Source organism: Chiroxiphia lanceolata, chromosome Z (assembly GCF_009829145.1).
Source record: "Chiroxiphia lanceolata isolate bChiLan1 chromosome Z, bChiLan1.pri, whole genome shotgun sequence".
Classification (NCBI taxonomy): domain Eukaryota; kingdom Metazoa; phylum Chordata; class Aves; order Passeriformes; family Pipridae; genus Chiroxiphia; species Chiroxiphia lanceolata.
The window spans coordinates 17752927-17777535 of record NC_045671.1 but is presented as its reverse complement, the minus strand read 5'-3'; the positions used below and the strand labels follow the sequence as shown (position 1 = coordinate 17777535).

General features: G+C 39.6%; 1 protein-coding gene across 3 annotated transcripts in view; it reads right to left on the bottom strand.

Annotated features, from left to right (window-relative positions):
• Positions 1–23837, bottom strand: part of KIF2A (kinesin family member 2A) — a 52040-nt gene extending 28203 nt beyond the window's left edge. For 2 of the 3 annotated variants that reach the window (XM_032676468.1, XM_032676469.1), the window contains exons 1-6: positions 23651–23837; positions 5297–5391; positions 4574–4693; positions 4126–4180; positions 2743–2865; positions 2117–2217 (exon numbers count right to left, since the gene is read on the bottom strand). In XM_032676468.1, coding sequence (XP_032532359.1) covers positions 2117–2217; positions 2743–2865; positions 4126–4180; positions 4574–4693; positions 5297–5391; positions 23651–23714 — 558 coding nt within the window. In that variant the 5' untranslated portion in view covers positions 23715–23837. The remainder of the gene's footprint in view (positions 1–2116; positions 2218–2742; positions 2866–4125; positions 4181–4573; positions 4694–5296; positions 5392–23650) is intronic. The other variant, XM_032676470.1, reaches the window with a different exon arrangement.
• Positions 23838–24609: the final 772 nt, after the last annotated feature.

Genomic DNA, 24609 nt, shown 5'->3' with positions numbered 1-24609 from the left:
CTGTGTTTTCTAAAATGGACTAAGTTCAGTATCTTCTATATTTATCTATAAGAAAAATACACATTAACTGAAACAATATTTTTTTCTCCAAAACGCCAGAAATGTCTCTAGCAAGCTTAATGCACGTTTAATGCCTTTTTCCGTTCTGGTGTAGCTAATTTACTGACCATAAAGCAAAGGAATCACATGCTTCCTATTTCACATTTTTGGCTGGCATGCAATAGAAAACACTTTTTAATTGAGGACTCATTTCTCAAGAGAATTACTCCCATCTATGTCAGAACCTTCACACAAAAGAAACATACAGTCAACATTTTTTAATCTGAGATATGGCACTTTGACAGATGCACATATACATTCCACTACACAGGTAGAACACACATCACAGAAGACAGTGCAGGCAACCCAACTGCTCTAAATACAACCCTGCTGGATCCAAGTCCATTAAAGGAGCTTGGTCCTAGTACTGATCCTGTGTTAATTCCTACTCGGATGCGTTAAAAACACTTCTAATGGTCCCAAACCCCCAAAAAGACAGATGCAATCCCAAGAATACACAGTAGGCTACATTCAGGCTGTGCTGATTCTGGCCAGGATAGAGTTCATTTTTTTCCACAGAAGAATGTGGTATGCAGCTCTGTTTTGGATTTGTGCTCAAAACAAGGTGGATAATACTCAGATGTTTTACTTATTGCTGAGCAGTGCTTACAAAGCAAACGCCTTTTCTGTGCCTCACCGCATCCCACCCCACCAGCAAGGAGGCCAACACAGCCAGGACAGCTGACCCATGACACAGGCTCAGACCTTCCTTCCTTAAACTTGGAGACATCAGTACCAGAATGAATGGACACATTAAGAGGCCATGCAAGGAGCACCACCAAGCCTTGTTAAGCCTCAGCCTACTGTGAGATGAGCTGGTTCTCTGCAGAACTGATTAAACAATCCTCCTGTCACTTCTCCCTGCAACTACCTGTTTTATACCACTTTGAGACATGCTGCTCATGCCATACATAGCCAGGTCTGTGCTCAGACCTTACTAAGTTTTTGATGGCTACCCCCACATGATATAAAACTCCTTCTGGATCAGCTGTTTGTGGATATAGTGTAGGCACTTTCAGAAAGCACTGCATAGGAGTTACTAAGCTGAAAGGGAGCCAGCTCATTCTTTGCACCTGTGACACAGCCAGTCCTTACCTAAGACAAAACTGTGTCCTGGTAATCAGAAGCTGAATGTACTTTGATGTCATCCACTGATTACAGTGAACTAAAAACTGCTGACAATAAATCCTCGCAAAATGTATTCCTGCTGAATTGTTTCCTTTTAACATTCAGAAAGAAGTATTGCTTATTGTGGAAAAAGCATTTGCCTAATATTCTGCAAGCCCTGTTTAAAGGTCTTGCACATTAGAAGTCAGTGCTTGGACAATTACTGCTGCATTTCACAACAACTTCCTCATACAGAAGTTTAAGACTCAGACGCAAATAGAAGCAATAAAAAGAAAATTTCAGAAGTAACACCACCTCGAAGTATTTTAATATATAAAGCCAAAAATGGTTGTTCCTCACACAAAAAGGATTAGCAACTTCATTTCTTTCACACAAGTTTTTAACAACTTGCTGCCAAGCTGCTTGCATGATGAAATTGTAAAAGTATAGACTAGTTTAAAGAAAGTTTAAGAAAAGTCACTGTTTATACTTGAGCCTCAAATAGATTTATAAAGCATCAAAGAACATAAAGAATAATTTATCATAAGGTTGGATTACCTCCTGTAGAATAACAGACCTTTCTAAAAGTCAAAAGGTTGATTATTTTCAACAATACATTTTCCCTAAGAAATAGCTACCATCAGTAGTCACTCTGAAGAATATGCAGCAAGACAGCGATTGAAAGCAATTATTTCTGTAGGAAGAAAAAGAGGGGGAAAACTATCTAAAGTAGTAGTTATGAGAGTAATGCTACCAAACACCAAAATATTTATAAAACTTGTATACAGGATGACAACATTATATTTCAAGATTATCACAGTTCATAAAAATTATTAAAGACTGAAAGAGCATAACGATTTTGTAAACTTCTCTTGCTGACATGTTTCCTATCTGAGATAAAAGTACTAACCTGAGCCCTTTTTTCTCTAAGTTCCTGCTGCTGCAACCTTCTTTTTTCACGCTTCTCTTGCAATTTTTCAACCTCTTTTACACAGTTAGATTTTCTACGTGCTTAAAGAAAAAGTATGAATTTAGTATTTACAGTGTACATTTCAATTACATTAATTTATCAATAATTACAACTATATTTTCAATTAAATCACTATTAGTAAAGAATAATTGCGGCATTTTAGCTTCTAAAATTCATAAAATTTGTTAGAAAAAAGACATGGGAATGGAAAATAATTACACAATCAAAAATATATGGACAATGACCCTCAAAAAATATTTGGACAGACACATGTGATCTCTTGGTTTGAATCAAAAGAAAGCCCAGACAAATCAAATGAAAAAAAAAAAAGGCAAAACAACACCACCATGGTCAAAAGAAGATAAAGAAAAAACAAATTCCAAATAGTAGTGCAATTACGACAAAAATGAACGTGTTTAGCCACAGCTCTCTGAAAAAGCTTCTCAAGGAAGCTCACCAACAACTGAGCATATAGACCACTTATCATTTATGGACAACAACATAATCCAAGAAAATGTATATTTAATGCCCAGAATGAATGAGTCCTTGATACACGGTTTACATACAAGGGGGTCCAAATTCCTTTTTTGCAGCTTGAACTGGAGATATATCTGAAACAGTACCATTCTGTTGAGAGGAGGAAGACTGCTCGGGAAGCTGAGTAGGTCGCGCACGTGCAGAACCAACCACTGCAAAGAAAAAGCACTAAGCTCATCCGGACACGGAAGAGTAACAGTAACAGTTCCACCTGCTTCTGAAATGCTTTGTTATGATGAGACAGAATGTGGCCCCTTTCCAGACATAACAATTTACTGGGGTTAGGAGGAGCCACACTCATAGAAAGTCTATTAATAAAGACATCTGATATGTAGACTTTTTTATCCTAGCACTATACACCAACACAACATAATTATTAAGTACCAATGCTGCACATGCATATTTTTTAATACTGCAGAATTAGTACAACTTACTATGTGCACACAATGAAGAGAGTACTGGGAGATATGCAGCCCTGAAGCTTAAAGTGTTGCAATTTCATTTATATTGTGATTATACGCACAAAAACTAGTAAGAAAAAAAGCCCCACTGTTTCACATTCTCTAGATGTTACAAAATGCTCCAACCCCACTGAGCCTACGATATCTGGAGGAGCAAAGCAATAGAAATGAAAGCCAGCAAAGTGCAGCTCAACCTGTGAGTGGAAGAAACAAACCCTTTTGACTCTATACCAGAAGGGATACAGATATATTCAATATGTGTAAACTTGATTCTAAACATGCTAAAGATGCCAGTTTCTGAAGACGCTGTGATGTCTGCTCCCAGCGAATGCAGTGGGAGTGATGAGCATGCAAGTCTCTTTGATAGAGCTGAATGCTTTAAATTGTTTTATAAATAGTTGCTTCAGCTGGCCCACTTCCTTTACACACTTCTAACAGAGTCTGCCAGAAGAGTACAAAAGTGATTTTTCACTATTAATTGCAGAGTGAGAAAAAAACCTGTAGGGCCTAAGTATTCTTTGATTGACTGTTCACACAAAGGCTGCTACACAACCAAGTAAAAAAACTGAAAGTATAAGAATTTTAAGGGCACTACTTAGTGTGTATTGAAACATTCAAATAAGCTGAGGATGCTTAGTCCTCACATGAAAAGTCCACACCTCATTTACTGTTGCATAATTAATTATTTTCAAATTTTTGCACCTTCAGTTCATTCGGCTTAACTTTCATAATGCTGTATTGCTTAAACTTGTATATAAATATTATTTGTGTAGTGTGAACTCCTAGACATACAGAGGAATAATTCCAGGAATTATGTACCACGTCTTTTACACGTCACAAGCACACACACCAAATGAGAAATGTAAAACTATTACGGAATACTAGATGAACAGGAGGTTAAAATGTTCCCATATTTTTTACTTCCTTGAAATGGAAAGAGATAACATTTACCTCTATTATCTCTGGTAGGAGGGTCATTCTTAGAAGGGAAGACAGTTCGTCGAGTCTATAAAGAAAGAAATCTCTCTTATTTGATCTGACTTTTTCCAGTTAAGGAAAATAACATGACATGAGCAATACAGATGTGATTGCTGCCAAATCCCTCTCTGAAAAGTGAAGGGGTGAAGACTGATTGAACTATATGTATGGTTTCAAAACAACCTCCAAAACTTTTTCTATATTTTTCATTGGGATATATTTATATAAATATTAGTTTCCAACTGTCCCTCTGCCAAACCTGTTCTTAAAAAATTTTAGAAATCCCTATTCACCATAAGAAAAAGAAAGGAACACTGCTATCAAATAGCACAACAGAAACAGTAGTCAAAAATTTCAGCATGACATCATATATAGAATTACTGTATGGCTATCATGAACATGTTGTATAGATATTACGAACCTTCACGATTTTGTTTACTTTGGATGATGCAGCAGGTGGTGGTAGTGTCTCTGGACCAGGTTCAATATCTTCATCAGGTGCAAGATCTGGGTTAAGTGAAAATATGCTCTCTAAATCAATCTGTGTAAAAGAACATAAAACATGTCTATTAGACTTAAAACATAATAAACCCTCTCTATTTATCCTGTTATATTTCACAATAAACAGTAAATATATTTAGTGGGTTTAGCCCACAATTTTTTAATTCTAAGATCTGAATTATCTTGTTTTTTGTTTGATAAAAACAGACTAAGCTTTGGTCTTTGTATTATTTGAAAACCTATCAGTCAGAAAAGGGACTTAAAAATGACCAATACATAGTCGTAATTTCATAAAGTGATTAAACTAAAACAGAAGTAGTTAGTATTACTGTGTCATTCTTCCTCTTAAAAATTTGATTTTTCTATTTGTAAAAAGAGGATAACAAGGTCAGTCTTTGTAATCTGGTTCTAAATCAACAGATGAAAAGAACAACTTAAAGGCTATGACACTGAGCTCAGGAAGTCAAATTTACTACAAGAGAAACTAGAATTTGCTCAGCACTTCCTGTGCAAAAAAAACCCAAAGAATCATCAAGTAAATTAAGATTTATGTATCATTTTTGTATCCAGTACAGATTCAAAGTAATATTCATGTAGATTACACATTTTTTAAAAGAGAAAAGCTCTAAATAATTAAGCTTACTTCTTTCCCTTTAGTATCTCCATTTTCAATCCATTCTACAGTTACACTTTCATTATCTTCATTTAGGGATGTTACCATAGCTTGGTGAATTCGGCCTAGAAAGCAAACACAGATGATCATTTACCGACTAGTGGAAAAAATTTCAAGAACTTATTTTCATCCCTGCACTGAGACATGCAGAAAGAGGTAGGAAGAAGAGGGCTGAAAAAAGTTAGGTGATCAATTAGGTGATTCCAGGCCACACATTGTGAAATGGCTCAGACCTAATCCACCAGTGGAGGCTGTAATGGGACAATCAGCACTCAAGTGAAAAGGGCGATGAACAGAAAACTGAGTGGTATGTAAGCAGAACACCACATGAAAGCCATGCCACTTAGACTCTCTTTCCTTGGAGAAGAAAAGTCGAATACTACAGGACTCCCACAGGTGCTAAAGTCCTCTGAGGTGCACTCCCCAAAGGCTGGTTTGTCCCCCTTCTAGCTTCAAGATTACACATCTCAACACAGAACTGAAGCCCTTTGAAATTGTATTCTGATATCCCTTTTTTATGGGCATCCAATCAGTTGGTAGTCCAACTAAAATTAAACTGCCTGGAACAATAATGCAAACTATTATTTTAGAAAGAGCTACTTACACAGGCTGCTGAGCTTGAGTTAAGGTGCTTTTGCTTTGACTTCTCCCATGAAAGACACAAAGGTAGTGAGCCCCCAAAAAGTACAAAAAAACCAGCAAATTTTCAGTAGGAATAAGGATTTTTCTTCTAAAACATATAGTGCACTGCCATTTTTTTATGTCCTATTTCCTATGCACAGTAGAGAAAAGCAATTGGAAGAGCAGAACAGCCATGCACTGACACAAAAGGATCAAGGTGTCACATTGATTTCGCATCCACGCTTTGCCCTAAGAGTATCAAGAACTGAGGTTTCTAAAGAACACAAGTCCAATGCAGTGGCTGCTCTCGCATCCTCCTTTAATGAGGTAGAGTATGAAGAAGCAATTCCTCATTTCACCCCCTAAGGCTGGGGCAGCTCTCCAAGCATGAGTGACTGACCTGGAGCAGTTGTGCATATACTGTTGCTGCTGTCGCTGCTGGGCACTTGCTTGGGGTGAAACATAGCACAGTCCATACACATCTGCTCCAGTGTGTTCACAGTTTCCTCCTCTGCTGATTGTTTCAAACTTTTGGTTTAGCCACTTCAGTCACAATTTAACAGTTTTCCAAAAACATAAATATTAATGTTTTTATACAGTCTAAGCCTTCTAGGGCCCACTGACAGACAGAAAGAAAGAAAAACCTTGAGTGATATCCCAAATTATCTCACCTAACAGTGCAAGTAACAAATACATTCAATTAATTTTTTTTTTATTACAAAGGCTGCTTAAACATTCACATCTAGTTAAGATTTGGCAAGAAGAGAGAATAAGGGGAAGCATCATGGAAGGTAAGAGCAACTCCCTGTACTCTAACAGAATGTGTGGAGGAGGAGATTGACAGCAATCCAGGCGAAGCACAGCACTCAGGGAACTCACAGAGCAGCTGGCAGCCCTGGGCACCACTGCCTTCACATCTGTGGCATTCACCTCAACAGCAACATACATCATATATGCATTTAAAACCTCCATGCTTCTCCTTGTCCAAAGCAGAACATTTGCTCCACTACCGAAGAAGGTTAAGCAGTTTTTAACATTAAAAGAAAAAAGCCTCCCCTTTTGCTTCACTTGGTTCCTGCCCTCTGGCATTCACTTTTTATTTCCCTGAACCATACTTTGTCTGAACAAACCCCTCCATTTGTGCTCCCTGAGCACCATTCTTGCCATCCTCAATACACCTCTCCCTTAGTATTTCAGCATTTAATAACCCCTAGGGACTTAATTTTGTGCAAGAACACTCTGTTGTAGAACTGTTTCAGTGAGCTATCTGGTCCTTCAGCAAAGCAGCAACAGAAGCTGCTGTCTTCCTGTAGCAATGCCACTTCTGCCTCTTCTGAGGAGCGTGCTGCAACCAGACCATGAGGACACACAAACTCTGGGAAGTGGAAACTCGAGCTTACATTGGAATAATATGCTGCTGCTGTTTTAAGGTTTGTCGCAGCTATCAATCCAGAATCAAGAGAAAAACGATATATGAAAAATATAAGTTTACCAAAACACAATCTATACAATATTACAATAATATTCAGTGTTACTAAATTTTATAAATTTTGAAGAAAATTACTAGTCACAGCTGAAACCTGTGACACTGTATTAGTCACAGAGCCATCACATTAAGTCCTACTACCTGCTTCTGTGCCGTTACTTTTGATAGAGAACAATTAATAATTAAAAAAGGTTTAATTTTTGCCATAACAAGTGAAAAGAGATCAAAGCAGACTGTTGAATGAACAGAAAATACCCCACTCTCTCAAAAGCACAGTAAGCCAGCATGTTGTAACAAAAAAATCACAATAAATCTTCCATCTCTGTGCCAGATTTCACCCGTTGCCTGGCCAACAAAGTCAGGACTGAATAAAAACCACGAAAAACCCCAACACTGACAAAAAAAAAGAAAATGTCCATTTTCTAAATATTCTCAGTTTAAACAGAAAATATTCACTACAATGTTTAAATTGGCAGTGTACTCACACAATTTGTTCCTAAAAATTCTTTGTGTTACTAAAATTTTACATGTTATGGAAGTGCCAGATAGCACATTTACATCTTTACAATTGCTTCTTGCTCTCTGCAAACAGTATTCCATTATATTTTTCTAGTACACAGCCGAATACAGCAGCTGGAAATTCAGGAATGCCAGCAACCAATTAGGCTGGCATAAATCTCGTCCAGCATATAAAGCAAGACCAAGCTACAAAAAAAGAGCCAAGTCAATCTGCACAGAGTGGTTCAACGCAATGTCCCTAATTTCTGGTGCACTTTCTAGAGCTGGTACAAAATGTGACATGTAAGCATGTCCACGTAAAAATGAACATGCATGATGACACACTGAAAAAGTAACCAGTGATTCAAAGAAGTTTATCTCCATACACACATCAGAAACAAAAGAAGAAAATAAAGCTGATACAACAACTATTCCCTCGGCATTCCATTAATTTCTAGTGCCTCTCCTCACATGATTAGAATTCACATCACAAGCAACTTTTTTTCTGGGAAGTTGTTCCATTGCTATAGGGATCCCCAGAGAAGTAGTCACAGCACCAAGCCTGTCTGAGTCCAAGAAGCATTTGGACAATGCTTTCAGGCACATGGTGTGACTCTTTGGGTGTCCTGTGCAGGGCCAGGACTTGGACTCGATGATCCTGACGGGTCACTTCCAACTCAGCATATTCTATAGGGCTCACAACTAATGGAGAAGTTATTTGAAAAAGAATATTTGTGTAAATATGTTCTGTCATACAGTATGTGACATCTGGCTTATCTCCCGCTAACTAAAGCATGCAGAAAATACTGCTGCCAACACAGCAATACAACACAGAACTGTGCAAAGCCAACACTTTAAAATTACCTTAAATACATATACATTACAATATTCTCACTCTAATCAATAGAAGTGAAAAATAACTCTTCCTTCGCTTTCTTCCTAGTCATTCTGATGAACATTTGACAAACAGAAGGCAGCAAGCATACTGATTTGACCTGCTGACATATCAGATAAATATCCGCTTCTGTAAGAGCTATTAAGGCAGCTAGTGGTGCACAAAAACGTTCAGGATGAGCAGCAAAAGCAAATTACCAGGGCAGTTAAAATCAAACATTTTAACTAACCCCCAACCTAGGTAGCAGTGCCAACTGATTGCAAATAGCAAGCTGTACATAGATCCTTACCTCTAAGCAAACTGAACATTTTCTGCCTGCAAAACTTCTCCAAATCACCAAAATTTTGAGGCAGCAATCAACAACAATACTAAAACCACAGCCTTTTCATCTTCCCACTACCTCTCAGAAACATAAGTTATCAGTGTGAAATATGGGTTGGTGTTTTCCAAGTTACAGTCTGGGCTACAGCACTGGCTGACATGTGACTGAAACCCCTTTTTGCTCTCTCAAGTGACTCAAGAAATAAAGATTCCACATAATTGAAGTCTGCCCACCGCAAAAGGCACTGTACTCACACATTACATGCAAAAGTTTTGTGAAGTCTTAAAAATACCTTTGAGTCATAATAATTAAAAATTTACACAAAAGTTTTGTGAAGTCTTAAAAATACCTTTGAGTCATAATAATTAAAAATTTACACTCAGGGTCTGGATTGGGCTATGGAGAAGAGAGGTTCATAATTTCCACCCCCAAAACCAGTAGCAGGACCCTACCCAGCAGCATTACATTATGATTATCATACAGTTGTTTAAGCCTTGTCAGCTCAAACCCAGGCAATTATTTTTAGCAGAACCAGATTATGGCAACATTAACAGACCTTCAGTAAAGGAAATCCTGTACTTGCAACATCTTCAGGAGCACAAATTTGTTCTCCTAGCTCAGGCAGTGGACTATCAGACTTAGCTTTTCTAAGTGCAACAGCAGTACATGTTGGTGAATGTAAAAATATACTAAAACTTCATATCTGCTATAGTCTTGCTGAGGATGACCACTGCAACAGAAGGTATTCATCCCTTAAAACAGTATAATACACATTCGTGAAATAGCCATGATTTTCCTATTCTAGTTCATGAGGGACTAATATGAATGTTACCTCATCTAGAGACACTTGGACATGACTGACCTTCACCCTCTGTCACCTGATAGTCAAAAATTAAAATTGTGAAAAGTACAATTTTCTTCAGTTGCTTTTAAAAGCAATATAAGCCCCAAGTTACATATTAAAAAAAAATGTTTATGAGAAACATGAGGCTGCAAATCCAGAAGCAGCATTCACCAGAATTACTGTGGTCCAGAAAATTGTCTTCTGTGCTACAGACTGCATTCCTTGCAACTATGGTGGAAGGGCTTTCCTGCTCTCATAGCTCAGAGAGGTGAAAAAAAATCCACTACTCACCAAATAATGCCTTTAGCATACCTTAACGTAAAAATCCAAAAGAAAAAGAGACTTTCAGGCTTGCTGTCTCCAGCAGTGTCAACTGTGGGGATGTCCCTATTCAGACAATCAGCACTTGTCGTGGTCTTCCCTGCACTGCACAGACAGTCCTGCTGCTAATCCCTCAAGGAAAAACCATCAGTTACTGCTGACTGATGTTACTTTCTCCACAACACTAAACGTATTTGATTTGATTTTATTTCAAAGTTTCATTTATCCACAAACAAGTAGCCTTTTATTTTCTTTGTATTTACCACAGTTACACTAGTTTTGTTTTAATCATAGGAATTTATTTTGGGGGTTCCAGCCTTCCTTATTGTCTTGTCTGTTACCATAGCTACAGTGTTATCACACTGTCAAATGAACCATTAGATATGCATAATATCTACCATATTTCTAAAGTGAGTTCTTAAATAATAAAAAAATATACTTCTAGTTAAATACATATTTTAATATTAATTTTTCTGAATGATCCTTAGCTGCTACCAACTTGTTTTGCTGTATTATCTAAATTATCACAGGAATACACAAGACCTTCCTATGACATGCATGTTACAAACACATTTTATCATCTCTGTAAACCTCTACAAAGTAACAGACAGGGATTTTGAGAACATAACATAAAGCAGTATTACCCAAATCAAGTTTCCCACTTCTGCCTATATATTTCAGCTTTGAATTAAAATCCAACTTAATCTACTCTTGCCTCTGCATAGAAAGCTACCAAACTCAGAAATATCCCAACTGAGATATGTATGTAATTTATGAACAAGTACCAGTCAAACACCAGTGTTTTAGAAAAATCAAGTCACAGATCTTACTGACAGTCCACTAAGGAAAGAGGAGAGAAGAAATAAGCAACACACAGACATGTCACTGAACTAACTGTGTATATTTAGATTGAAAATACAGTACACCTAATGTCCCCCATACAGCAAACAGGACACAAGCAACTTTTTCGCTCCCTTTGCATTTAAGCCTCTCCACTCTGAACCATTAAATTAAAATTCTCCATGCTCAGCCTAGCTGAACTTGTTAGATGTCCATACTGAAGTAGCTTCTCTGAAATTATCAAGAGCTGCATCCCCATGTTGCTGCCATGGGTTTTTGCTTCTCTAATAATTGCCAAATCTTCAATCTTTTCATGCTGGGATTTGTTGGCTTTTTCTGCTAGTGTTTCATTTAGCAAGCTGATCTCTAAAATTTCCCTTTATATTCAAAACAAGTTTCCTGTGGTTTCCCCATTCAATGGAACACTTTGGTTTTTACTTCCCTTCAAGGTAGGTCCAGTTTTTTTTAAGGGTGGGGACCTAACACTCTTTCAAGCACATTTCAAAGGGCATTATTTTACATTAATGAGTTCCTCGTAAAACATCTTCCCTTTCTTTGCTTTCAGAAGCTTCAATTGCCAGTTAAACCAATGGGACTCATTCCACTGGCTTCCCAAAGGGTTTTCAATAGCACCTCACCACTGTAGCATTCAGAAGTTACACTTGCATATTGCCTCTGGAGGTGTCAGTGTCAGAGAGCGGAGACGTGTTTCTAAAGCAGCTGAATTCATAACTAAGTGTCACACCATGATGGCCAACAGATGCACTGATGCACTGATATGTAGATATTTACCAGCAAGTTATCTCAGCTGTACCAAGCCAGTCATCCTATCATTTTTAAGTTCTCTACTTACTTACTAACTCACCCACAGAAAAAGATATTGGAAGGAAGCACCTGTCTGGTCATATTTAACACATACCATAAGTCCCCTAAAAAACTTTCAATAAACTGAATACATTTCATTTTTACGTTACTAAGTAGTGCCTCTGTTATTCACCCAGAAAGCTGCACTAGCACCTGGCTGTCAATATACACAAATATTTTTACAGACTGCATGTGTTCACAGTCATTTAGTACTCTGTGCTTTTCTTTATGGCTTGTACAAACAAACCTATACAAGAACTAACTCTCCCTGTTTCAGTCTTTTAGAAGTATTTGCTTTTCCAAAACTGTTAAAGAGGAGGTGCAATATCCCGGAAAAGTTCCAGATCACTTTCCACAGGAGCACTCACTGACAAATTACAATAATTCTGAAATGGCACTCACTTTTCCTCTTGGCACTGCACCCTGTAGTCCACATCTACTTTGTGATTAGCTAGAATATCAAAGTTTTACACCTGTCCTTTACAGTTTATGATGTCCTAATCTACAGCAAAAGCACATTCACTCTGTGCCACTTTTTACCCCAGTTGTTTCATTCCATACTTCCTCATCTTCCTTCAAGACATACATCTCCACAGAGGTGATAATCACACACTAACATGGTAATGAAGTTTCCCAAAACCAGTGTTACTTTCTCAGGAATTAATAACTTTAATGGATGGGAAAAACCAGGGAGACAGTCCCAAAACTGATCCCAGAAGGTATGCTGTTAGTTAAAAATTACTAGATATGTTATCGTCCCCTGTCTTAAACATGTTACCTTTCTCATGTTAAGCTTCACCTAAATAATTTTTCATACTCTACTAAACAGTTTATTGAAATTCAGAGATACAATGCTGCACAAAGCCCCTCCCATACTGGCCCTGGCAGGGCCAAGCTTTGGTCATGTCACCCCATACTCAGCTCCAGAATTCAACATCATGTTTACCTACTCCATCTCTAGCACACTAGTTTGGGACACAGAGACTAGAAGCACTTCAGCATTTGTCCTCCACTGTTTGCTACTTCTTTTTGCCAAGGCACGTTCCTAGAACGTTTGTACATTCCTAGAATGATTTGATTACATTTGTAATTTTTCCATTTGCTTTACAGCAAAATAAAACAGGATGAGCTGTAATCACTTCTGAAACGGATGTCAATGTGATGGACATGACACAAAATGGACATGATACAAAATCTTTTTATTCACAATGGTCTTTCTCTTTGTGATGGGGAAGGGAAGAAACTCCTACAAGGATCTAGGCCTTGCTGTCAAGGTAGACTGTGCCACACTCTTACTGAGCCACGGCATAATCCATGAACAACCTCCTCATTATCAAGCAGCAGGCAGTATGAGTTTGTAACAGAAAGTCCTGGAGATCACCTCTGTGCCTTTTTCTCAGACCACACTATGGACAGAAACCCTAAGACAACTGGTATGGGGTTGCTTCATGCCCACAACTTCCGTGGGACAGCATCATTCATGGCACACTGAACGTGCAGCACTTTAAGTGCTCAGCCCAGGCTCCCCAGCTCTGCCTATGGCAACGAGTAGCACAGTGCTGCAACAGGAGTAGAGCAAAGCAGGTGGTGCTGGGGATCAGATATTCATAACGTGTTTTGGAGGGGACTGGGAGGGTCTAGCACCACAGTGTGAACATCCTTTTTCAGAGGACATCATATACATATCTTGAGTGTACCCTCCAGCTACATTTCATACAAAAGGAATTTGGTGTGCTCCATGGCTACTTTCACAGTGAACTAAAGAATAGCACAAGGAAGTAAGAGATGATCAGAAAATACATGTCCAAAGCCCATTTTTCATATGAACTGAAATCTCTGTTACAGGTGCAACCCTGTGGTCCCAAATGGCATGCCTAGAGCACCAAGAGCTCTTAATTTGCCTTGACCTACACAAAATGGATAAAACTGCATTCCAGCCTCCCACTATGATGCTTTTAGGAGCATGAATAGGAGTATGTTCTGCGCGCCCAGGGACAGGCACAAGAATATAAAAGTATGATGTTTACTAAAATACAGAAGGATTGTTCAAATAGTGATAGACAAAAGAATAGACAGTTCAGGTCTATTCTTGAGAACTAGTCAAAGAAGTTCAGGCTACTGGTAGGAGGCAGGTCATCTGGTTCACTCAGATGTGAGTCTGGAAGTGAACTAGCACATGTGCACTGAGAATGATCATGCTACCAGGACACTACACTAAAATGAGGTGCAAGATAAATTCACGATCAGAACAGCGCAAATCATAAAATACTTTAATCCTCTATACAAGAAGATTACATGCAAACAAGTAGTAATAAAGGAGGCATTGGGAAAACAAAGCACTGTTTTCTTTTATTATATAAGCCTTTCAAAACTGTAGCTACAAACTTACACATCATCTTCCAGCTTGGTGTTTAGTTACACTCTGAATTACACTAAATCTGCCATCTAATCTTTTGGTAAGACAGCTTTTTGGGTAGTCATATGACATGATTTCAAAAGGCCCTCCCAAAAATAAAGGAGTACAGAAAAAGATGGCAGATGAGCTTCAACATAGACAGAGACAAGGTAACACACCAAGAGAAAACAAATCTAAATTATAAGTACATGACACTGAAACTGGAACTAGAAGTTACAACTCAAGAGCTCCTTAAGTTGACACAGTTCTCTGAAAACATCGTTGACTAAACATGCAGTTGTAACGACAAAAAAAGCTGGTAAAACTTAAAGGCAAGTATTATTTTCAAAGTATAAATAAATCTTAGGTACACCCACATCTCAAGTACCGTGACACTAGTCTTCACACCACAAAAAAACATGCAGTGAAATTAAAGGAAACTAAGAGAAGGACAAATAAGAAAACAAAGAGAATTACAATATTAAGGTAAGTAACTGTTCACTTTTGAGGGAAAAACTGGGGGTGGAATTGGTTGCATTTAACAACCATAAGGGACAACAGCTATTCACCTCATCCTGCAACACTAAAGCTGGGAGAAGTCTCTTAAGGCACAGATGAAAGTGGTAATGTACTTTTCTATGCAGCAAGCAGTGAAGAATCTTGTTTCTGCAAGAGACAGTGTAAGTTTGGTAACAAAGGTATTCAATAAATTCGCATACAATAGGTCTATAAATGGTTATTTAATAGGACTAGACAGAGTTGCACTTATAATATCCTAGATATAATTTTGAATAGAGTAGGAAGACAAAGACTGGACAGTGGCAAGGCTGACCTGCTTTCCCTAAATAGTCTCTTCAACAGCTGTTGTGTTAGATGAACCATCCATCTGATCCACTACTAGTTCTTATAGTAGTGGTGAGCTTATTTGTAAGTACTATAAGTGGTAAGGAGATGGAGGAACCTCCAAAAAGACAAAAACACTTCACGAAGTTTATAAAACCACGAGGTTCTTCAACTTCAGTAGAAACCTTACAAGGAGAGAAGGAAAAAGTTTTCATTCACTTTTCAAAAAGTAATCTTAATTTTGCCATCTATTCACATAGCAATATCCCTTCCAAAGTGTAAAAAAAGCCCAAACGAAAACAACAATAATCTACCCATTTTCAAAATTCCTGCAAGGTTTTCCAATGCCTGCTGGTCCCTTCCATAGCCCACACGAACCCCCTCCAGTTCTCATATTTAAGAAAGATTAAGCGATGAGAGATGCAAACTTTATTCAAATGGGAACAAGACATTAATGTTTAACACGACTGTATTTTCTGTCCTCTATCACATTTTTCTTTTACTGGCATAAGTGAAGGTTTTCATTCAGTTCCTGGTAATGACATTCCCACTGTCCCATGAGTTCACAATTTGTAAATTAATTTCAGGAATACTTCAATGTCTTGTATAAACTTTTTTAGAGTTTTGTAAAACTAAATATAATTTGACATCTTTTTACAGTTCCTTGGAGTTCTTTAGGACAATTATGCAGGCAGCTTCTGTAAATCTTTAAAACTGCTTCTCAAAGTTACTCTCCAGAATACTTTGTTAAATATTTTTGCAGATCCACGCCCTCTGAGTTCGGTATAAATTTTAATGATGTCTAGGAGCAAAATTAGATTCAATCCAAGTATGTTCTTGTATGGTTTTGGCTGGGATAGTTATTTTTCTTCCAAGTAGCCAGTACACTGCTGTGTTTTGGATTTATTAAGAGAATAATTTTGATAACACGCTGATGTTTTGGTTGTTGCTAATCTGTGCTTACCCTAAGTCAAGGAGTTTTCAGTTTTCTGTGTTCTGGGAGGAAGAATGGCCAGGAGAGCTGACCCAAATTGGCCACAGGGATATTTCATGCTTTTACCATTTGCCTTTCATGACCCACATGTCATATAATGCTTTGTTGTTTGCTGGGGCTTTTTCCCCCCTTTTTTTAAAATATTATATTTAGTGAGAACATTTGCCATAACTCAATTCATTACAGAGCTGCCAACTGTTGCTCCTGGTCAAAACTGAGACAACTTTATTCTCGTGCAAATTTAAAGCTTGTACTTAAGCTTAACAAAGTTCTAAAAGTTCAAACGAACAAGAAAACGTTAAGCAATGTTTTAATTCTTCTGTGTTTGATGAAAGCTAATTGTAACTTAAAAGTCACCTGGCTGTGATTAATATTCACCTCGCTCATCATCACCTGAATTCCTATCATACTAAAATGTCAAAATCGACTGTGAAGTTCAAATAATAAAAATACAGAAGTACAAGCAAACACAACCAAAACTGGGGTCAGAAATTTTAAGTATTCAAAAATCTAAGTGTGCATGTGCTTTTCAAACTGAATTTATTTCTAGTGCCATCTTCCTGGAGCCAGAGATCCTCATCAGCACATCACTATGCAATGCCTGCATCTCTAGCAAACACTTTTATAGATCAGTCGGAAGTACTCCTCAAACTGAACTGTAGTTCAGTCATCCGAGAAAAGTAACACTTTTCAGTGACTGCAAAATGTGCAGCCCTGTGCAACAAAATTTCCAAAGCCAAACTCTGCAAGGGTACAAGTATGCTACATACGTTGCTTCTAAAGATTTCACACAGCGTGTTCATCCATTGAAGGCAACTCTCAGAACAATCCTGTAATTAACAGAAGCAACTGATAATACTCACATTTCTGACATATGGAATTACACAAGAGCTGTGAGTGCCTGATGGGAGTCATGAGAACATCAAACTTGCACTTGGCAAAGCTTCAATCGGATTACTGATAACTTGAAAGCAAGTAACATTCCCCCATCTGAAAAGCATTACCACACTCATAAAAATGAAAACAAAGTAAAACACTATTTTGTTATCTGCAAGTTACCTGTAAGTCACTTTCTTTCTTACTGGGATTCATCAATTAGCTTTTCAGGGTGTCAGTTACACCAGCAGCAGGGCATGCAACAGACAGTTCCCTTTACAAGCCTGGGAAACCCAAAAGCCACTTATGCTTGATGCAACAGGACCTGCTCCTAGTAAAAACAATAAGCTACTCTGAAAGCATATTTATATGACTAAAGCAAAATAAAAAAACTCTACTACCACATTGAAGCCTTTAAGCAACAAAGTTCCTCATTCATCTTTCAAGAGTCAAAATATAGGATCAGACTCAATGTTGTCAAACAAGACCCAATTAAAAAAAAAAAAAAAAAAGAAAAACTGATCAAATCTAACTGCTAAGTCACATTTTTGAAAAAGGTCATCAAAAGTCTTGGTTAGACACACAATACAGAGTTGTCTTCAAGAACTCCTACCTACTCCTTTAAACTAAGCAATTCTAAAATTCACTTTGGTTTCTAGCAACATGAAACAACTGAATTTAGGCAGTAATAGTAGAGTTATCAGAAGTCTTTTATGCATGTACTGCTCATGTAAATGATGAAGTGCACTACACACATTAAAAAAAAAAACAAACTAAGCATAGCTTTAAAAATTCATTCTCTTTTCCAAGAAAGGCAAATCTCATGTCTTTTTTCACACAGCTTTATTGCCTTTTGTCTAACAGATGTAAAATCTATTTAGCAATGACCAAATACAAATACAGCAATATTAGCTCCACAGAACACTTTTTAACAATGGCAATATCATCTTTGTAACACTCTCCCTGAGAACTACTACTTGTGGCTGCACCGTTTCCTAGGAAAAATTACCAGGAAAGATGAAGAGTGGCACAAGAGACAAATATCAAGCCCTCTGTTCTACCTCCAAAGGGGGTTCCACTTCAGAAAAGCATTTAACATGACAGATGAATTCACTGACTTCTAGTAAATCAATGGTTTATGGATGTTCTAAGCCACAACTGACTGTTTATCATGGTATCTTCTGGGGATATGAACAAAGCACACTTCCAGGTTATCGGACACAGTCAGCACCATCTTATGGCTAAACACTTACTACAGAATTCAACACAACAGGTCATTACAGAGATTGGGTGAAAAGAACAATTATTTTACCTTTTAAATGGAAACAAAGGATAGATTCCCCCACAACATGATTAGTGTGGGGAAAAACATGCAATACAAGCTGTGTGATTCCAGTTGCCACATCCAGCTCTGTATGTAATGCTGTATTAAACATATTTATGGAACAAAAATGAGAAGATTCTCTGAAGATTAGGACTCAACTCTTGTCATTCAAAAAACCTATTTATACAAAATACAGAAGGCCTACATAAATATCTGAGAATCTGTGAGTTACAGTGAAAATTCACTTACTGCTTAATGAAAGCTGAATGCTAAAAAGTGATTTCAAATATGACACAGAAAATTTAACACATCCTCCTGGTCAATTCTTCTGAGGGAACAATCTCCAGAAACTCGGGATGTAACAATCAGAACCTACACCAGATAAGTAAGCCTAAATGCTGGACCAAGAACAGCAGACTTGAAACCTTGGGTGTGTTCTGGCTACTATGGAAGCACAAAGACACATTGTGTCTATATGGCTAACATAGGGATTAGGCAATTGACTTAAATGATTTAAACGTGGTAATGGAAAAGTATTAATTACAGGGAACAAAGAGATGTATGTCACCAAAGGAAAGAGTAAAAGCACATTACCATTTAAATCTCTCCCCATGAGCTTGTAAAATAGGGTGATTACCCAAATCTGAACAGAATTTTTATAGCATCATTAAACCTTCTATCCTGCTATGAAATTGTTCTTGCTATTGGGAGTTGTACCTGAAGATCACATCATACAGGATTATCCAGAAGAGAGAGGATGCTGTGGACCTCTCAACTCTGAGAAACACAAGTTCCATAGTAGTCGGATTTTAAAGAAAAAATTACAGTTCTGACTGTTGCAAAAATGTAGTCTCATTTGTGCTTGAAGGTGAAAACAGCTACCATGATGTTTTGGCAAGATGAAGGAGAGAGGAGCTGCCAGTAGGTTTTTGGACTGGATGGATTATCCTTGACCGTGACCAGTTCCAGCTGCTTCAGAGACAAATGAAGAAAATTCTTAAGCAGGCAATTAAAAATAACACAGCCATGGGCAAGATTTCTTCCTATCTCACATCAGTTAGAAGTTATTTAAACTACAGACTCGGGAAGAACAGATATTATTGTTTACAGTTGCTGGTGTATACTTTCCTAGCTTTTAGTGCAAAACTCGATATTCCTACCATTCTTCTTAAAATTCTGTTATGCTTCTAGATTCAATCTCCTCTGGTGACAAGCTCCATGGGATAATACTTAATCTCTTCTCCTTTAACAATTTTAAGATTTCCTTTTCAGACACTGACAGCTCTCCTGTTCTTGTATTATGAAAAACATGGGCACAAAGTCATGATGCTTCTTTGTTACACCATTAGATGGTTAATCCTTGAAAATACAGCATTTTTCCTTTATCTTTAAAGTTCAGTCAAATCTTCAGTCACTCTTCCAATTACAAGAATGTCCCTTCTTCTCATGCCTGTACATTATTTCTGAAACAGTGAGACCAGAACTGTATTTGCTCCTCTCTCCCCCCATCCCACTTTCAAAATGAGCAAATATATAATTAATTTTCTGTCTTTCTAAGTAGTATTTCAGATATGCAAAGACAGACAGAATAGGAACAGTCTGAGGAGGCAATGGACAGAACAAAGCAGGACTGAAAAAGTAAAGACAAAACATTAATCAGCCTGCTGAAGGGCTGCAGGGCAGAAGGGATTTATCTTATTTCAGCAAAAGACTGAATTTATGAGTAAAAAAATGTGAAAGATTTTTTCTCCAAGTAATTACATAGGCCTTTGTCATCATTAATCATTAATGGGATAAAGCACAAGAGGTGTAGATACAGGTCTAAGTTCACACACAAACCAGCAGGGTATTATTATTTGAGTGAAGGGAATTCGTCAACAAATGCACATATTTAGACTTCAACAAGGAGCATCTTCTGGACAGGATCATTACAATGGGTCTGGTGGGTGCCTTCTGGCTTCCCTCCCACCTCCCTAGCTTCCATGTGATAAGACACATTTTTAAAACGTGGAAATGCAGTCCATTCTTAGCAATTTGCAACCTAAGCTGAAGAAGTTCTTTGCGGTTTCAGACAGACTACCAACGTATATTTCAAGCAACCTACTGAGATTTCAGTATCAGAAGTTATTAAAAAAAACCAAACTAGCTGACCACTCAATACACTCTTACAATACATGAACATAAATAGTTATTCCAATTATAAGTGGAAATATTATCAGCAACTCTAGGTAACATTTATATCAATGTTTACCCACTGAGAAAAAACATACACGGCAAGCAGCTCTGCAGCATCAGTGCTTGAAAATGTTGGGTTTTATCCAAACACTGGTTTTCATGTGTTTTTGGCCATGACTTCTAACAAAGCCTTTCTTTTGTACAACAATATTTTCTGTTCAGTCCTAGAATAAATCTCTCATGGAACACTTAAACCTAATTAGAACTTGTCAAAATGACAGAATGACTTTTATTTCCAGAATGTTCTGGTCTTACTTGTAACATTCACATTTCACCAAAAGTGTGTGTTTCTTTAAGCTTTCCTTTTTACTTAAAGAAAAACAGTTATCTGGAATCAATAAAACTCTGTATTTAGAAAAGTGTTTAACACAACTGGTAGATAGAAAAAAATGCATACTTTTTCATTGACTCCACTAACAGAGTAAAACTTTATTCTTCTCTGGATGCAGCAAATAGGTAAATAAAGAAAATTTAAAGAATACTATACCTACCTCTCAAAATAATATTTAGTTTTCAAAAAGGATTCCCTATAGATAAGACAACATGTAAAACAAAAGCCCATACAAACACATCCCTCTTTCCAAAAGTTTCTTAAACCGTTTTAATTGTGCTTTCTCAGCCAAGGGTAGCTGGTATGACAGACAGCCCTGATTCTACCTAGGATACAGTTCTGGATAGAGCAGATACAGAAGGCTCACTGTAACTGAATCAGAAGATCATATGTGAAGACTTCTATGTCATCCTGGCCATGCCTTTTCTACGTACTAATACTGTTGTGGTCACAGACCACAGCTCACCATTATGTGAGCTATTAGGACACACTAATTGTGCAGAAAACTAACACATCCAAAAGTTTTCCACTGTGTTTAGTGAATCAAATAATCAATCAATGTATTATATCATCATCAGAAAAAAAATCATTAGCCATATTGGATAGGGGAGAGTCTGAAGGAACACTACAGCTGACAGAGGCACAGGCAGCAAGACCCTCCTCTTGTTTAGCAGCAGCTAGATCAATTTCAATCGCCTCTGCAACCACAGCTGAGGTTAGAAAACTACCCGCTGAAAGGCAACGCAATGCTGGCTGTCTTTCCATATCTTTCGCAAAATACTCCCTTCCACATACCTAGGACAGCTTCTCCTATAGTTTAATGGGAAGAGGATGACACATAGCTGCAGCAGCCTAAGCCAGAATAGGGCATCTCCTCCAGCCCCAGCGAAAAACAAGGACACCTCTCAGTAACCAGAACCCATCATCTGCAGTCTTGCTCACACAAGGACCAACTTAACACAAATGCTCAAAACCCTATAGTTTGAGCAACTGGCATGAGAGCATCCCCCTAGTATATATTACTGATGTGTAATATACTTAATGAGCTGCATCACATGTGTAAGTGATGTGGCAAAATATGTAAACCCCCAAGAGTGATGAAAATAAGTATTGTTATATTCGAGAGTTACCAAATTCACTTCTGGCATTAAAAAATGGTTTTTTCCCCATAGAGGGGAAAAAACAAGAGCAGCAAAGCATTTTCATGCCTTATTTTCCAAAGGCACACTAACCAAACAGTAACATTTCTTAGAAGTTCACACAGACCTTACAAAAACAGTTCTATGAGTTGCTACTATGAGGTTTTCTGAAAACAAAAACTGAGATCCTCAGGAGTTATGCAAACAACTGCCAGACTGATCAGATTCTTCACGTGACAGACAAGCCATGAGGCAGAAATTGAGGGGTTGGGTATAATACAGTGTCCAGCCAACACCAACCATTATTTCGTCGTAGGGTTGAACTGCAGCATGGGACACAAGAAAGACAAGCTGTATAAAGCTTGTTGGCTGCTTTTTTCCTGCCTCATGACAAAGCCATACTAACTTCAGGGCCTTTGACCTTCAGATCTTTCTTCCCTTAGAAACATCTGCTTATTCTTTAGCAAGCTCCTGGACCCGAGGGGGGGGGGGAAATCTTCCAGAAAATCCCAGCAGAACCCCACCCCAGTTTAGCAGGCTTCACAGACCTCACAGAGGCTGAGAACAGATGACATATTCCCACTCAAATCCAAGAGCTGAAGTCATGAGTGACCTGCCATTGACTCAGTCGCCCATTTCAGTTCTCCTACCACACAGAATGACAGAATTGTTAGGGTTGGAAGGGACCTCTGGAGATGATCTAGTCCAACCCTGCTGCCAAGTCAGGGCCAGTGAGAGCAGATGACATAGGAATGCGTGCAGGTGGGTTTTGAATGTCTCCAGAGACAAATATGAAGACCGAGCACCCTAAACCCGCCACACACGCCTCCTTGATTCATGTGTCTTTCCAGACAGCACCACACATCCTCCTGCCAGGAGATGCTGGGCAAGATGGGGAACACTGGGTCCCCAACGGAGACAACTCACCAGCGTAAATAGCAAGCACTCTTCTTACATTTTAATCACAAAGAACATCTGAAATAATAACATCATGCTTCCTGCCAAGCGATGAAAGTGTCCAAAGGCATTCCTGCCAGGGCATCACCGTTGTGTCATTTTTCAGAACACGGGGAGCAGACAAGAAATTACCTCTTCACACCCAAGGCCTTTCCTCCCTTCCTCCTTCCCTCCATCACCTCATCCCTTCCCCGAAGGCCCTCCCACCTCCCTGCCAAAAGCTCCTCGGCTCTCCTCCCACCCACCCACGCCCCGAACGCCCCCCCACACACACACACACCACCCACACCCACCCCCGGCCCCCCGCACGTCCTCGTGTCCCCCCAACCCCGCCCGCGCTCCCTTGACAACCGCAGCGCGCGCCGAGCGCGGCCCCGCCCCAGCCCCGCGTACACAATGGGCCCCAGTGCGCGCGGCCGCGCCCGCCCCGCGCGCCCCCGAGCGCGGCCCCGCCCGGACGGGATGGGGGGGTTGGAGGGGGGGGGGAGGGGATAGAGGGGGTCCGCGGCCGCCGCCACCCCCGCCCCGGCCCCGCTCACCATCGCTGCGCTTGATCTCCACGTAGATTCCTATCTGGATCTTGCCGAAGTTGGCCGCTGCCATCGCTTCATGGGGCGTAAGAGGGGAGACGAGAGGCGCTGCCGGCCGGGCACACGGAGGGGAGGGAAGGGAAAGGAGGGAGGAGAGGCCGCGCAGGGCAGGGGCGGCGGCGGCTCTGGGCGGGCGGGACGGGCGGGCGGGAGGAGGAGGCGGGAGGAGAGAAAAGGCGCCGGCCGGATACAACAGGCGCTGCGGCCGCTGTTGCGCCTGCGCGGCCGTCGCCGCGTCACAGCGGCTCCGGCCCGCGGGAGGGGGCGGGGGCGCTGTGCGGCCTCCTTCCTCAACTCCTCACCCACGGCACACCCCGCACCACCCCCCAGCCCCGGGAAGCGCCGTTCCCGCCCGCCCTGCGCGGCCTAGCCGCTGGCCGCTGTGCCAGCTTCCACCTCCGGGACCTGTCCCTGCACCTTAGGGACACACGCACACAGCTATTAATGTAATAGCTCTGTCTACCTGCTGTCTGCTCATGCGCCGCCCATGTGCCGGGAAGAACGGCTTAGGAGCAGTGTTCCTGCTCCCCAACCCGCCAGCAGCGCTTGGGTCCAAGAAAGGCACGTGGTGTGACTCTTGGGGGTGTCCTGTGCAGGGCTAAATGTTGGACTTGATGATCCTTGTGGGACCATTTCAACTCAGAATGTTTTGTGATTCTGTGAAGGCCACCCCATCAACAGCGTCCATCCATCTAGGGAGGCTATGGGGAAGATGGAGAGGGACTCTTGATTAGGAACTGTAGTGATAGGACGAGGAGTAATGCGTGCAAATTGAAAGAGGGGAAATACAGGTTAAATAATAGAAAAAAATTCTTTGTGAGAGTGATGAGACACTGGAACAGGTTGCCTAGGGAGGTTGCGGATGATGCCACAAACATTGCGGTCTTCAAAGCTGGCTGGATAAGGCC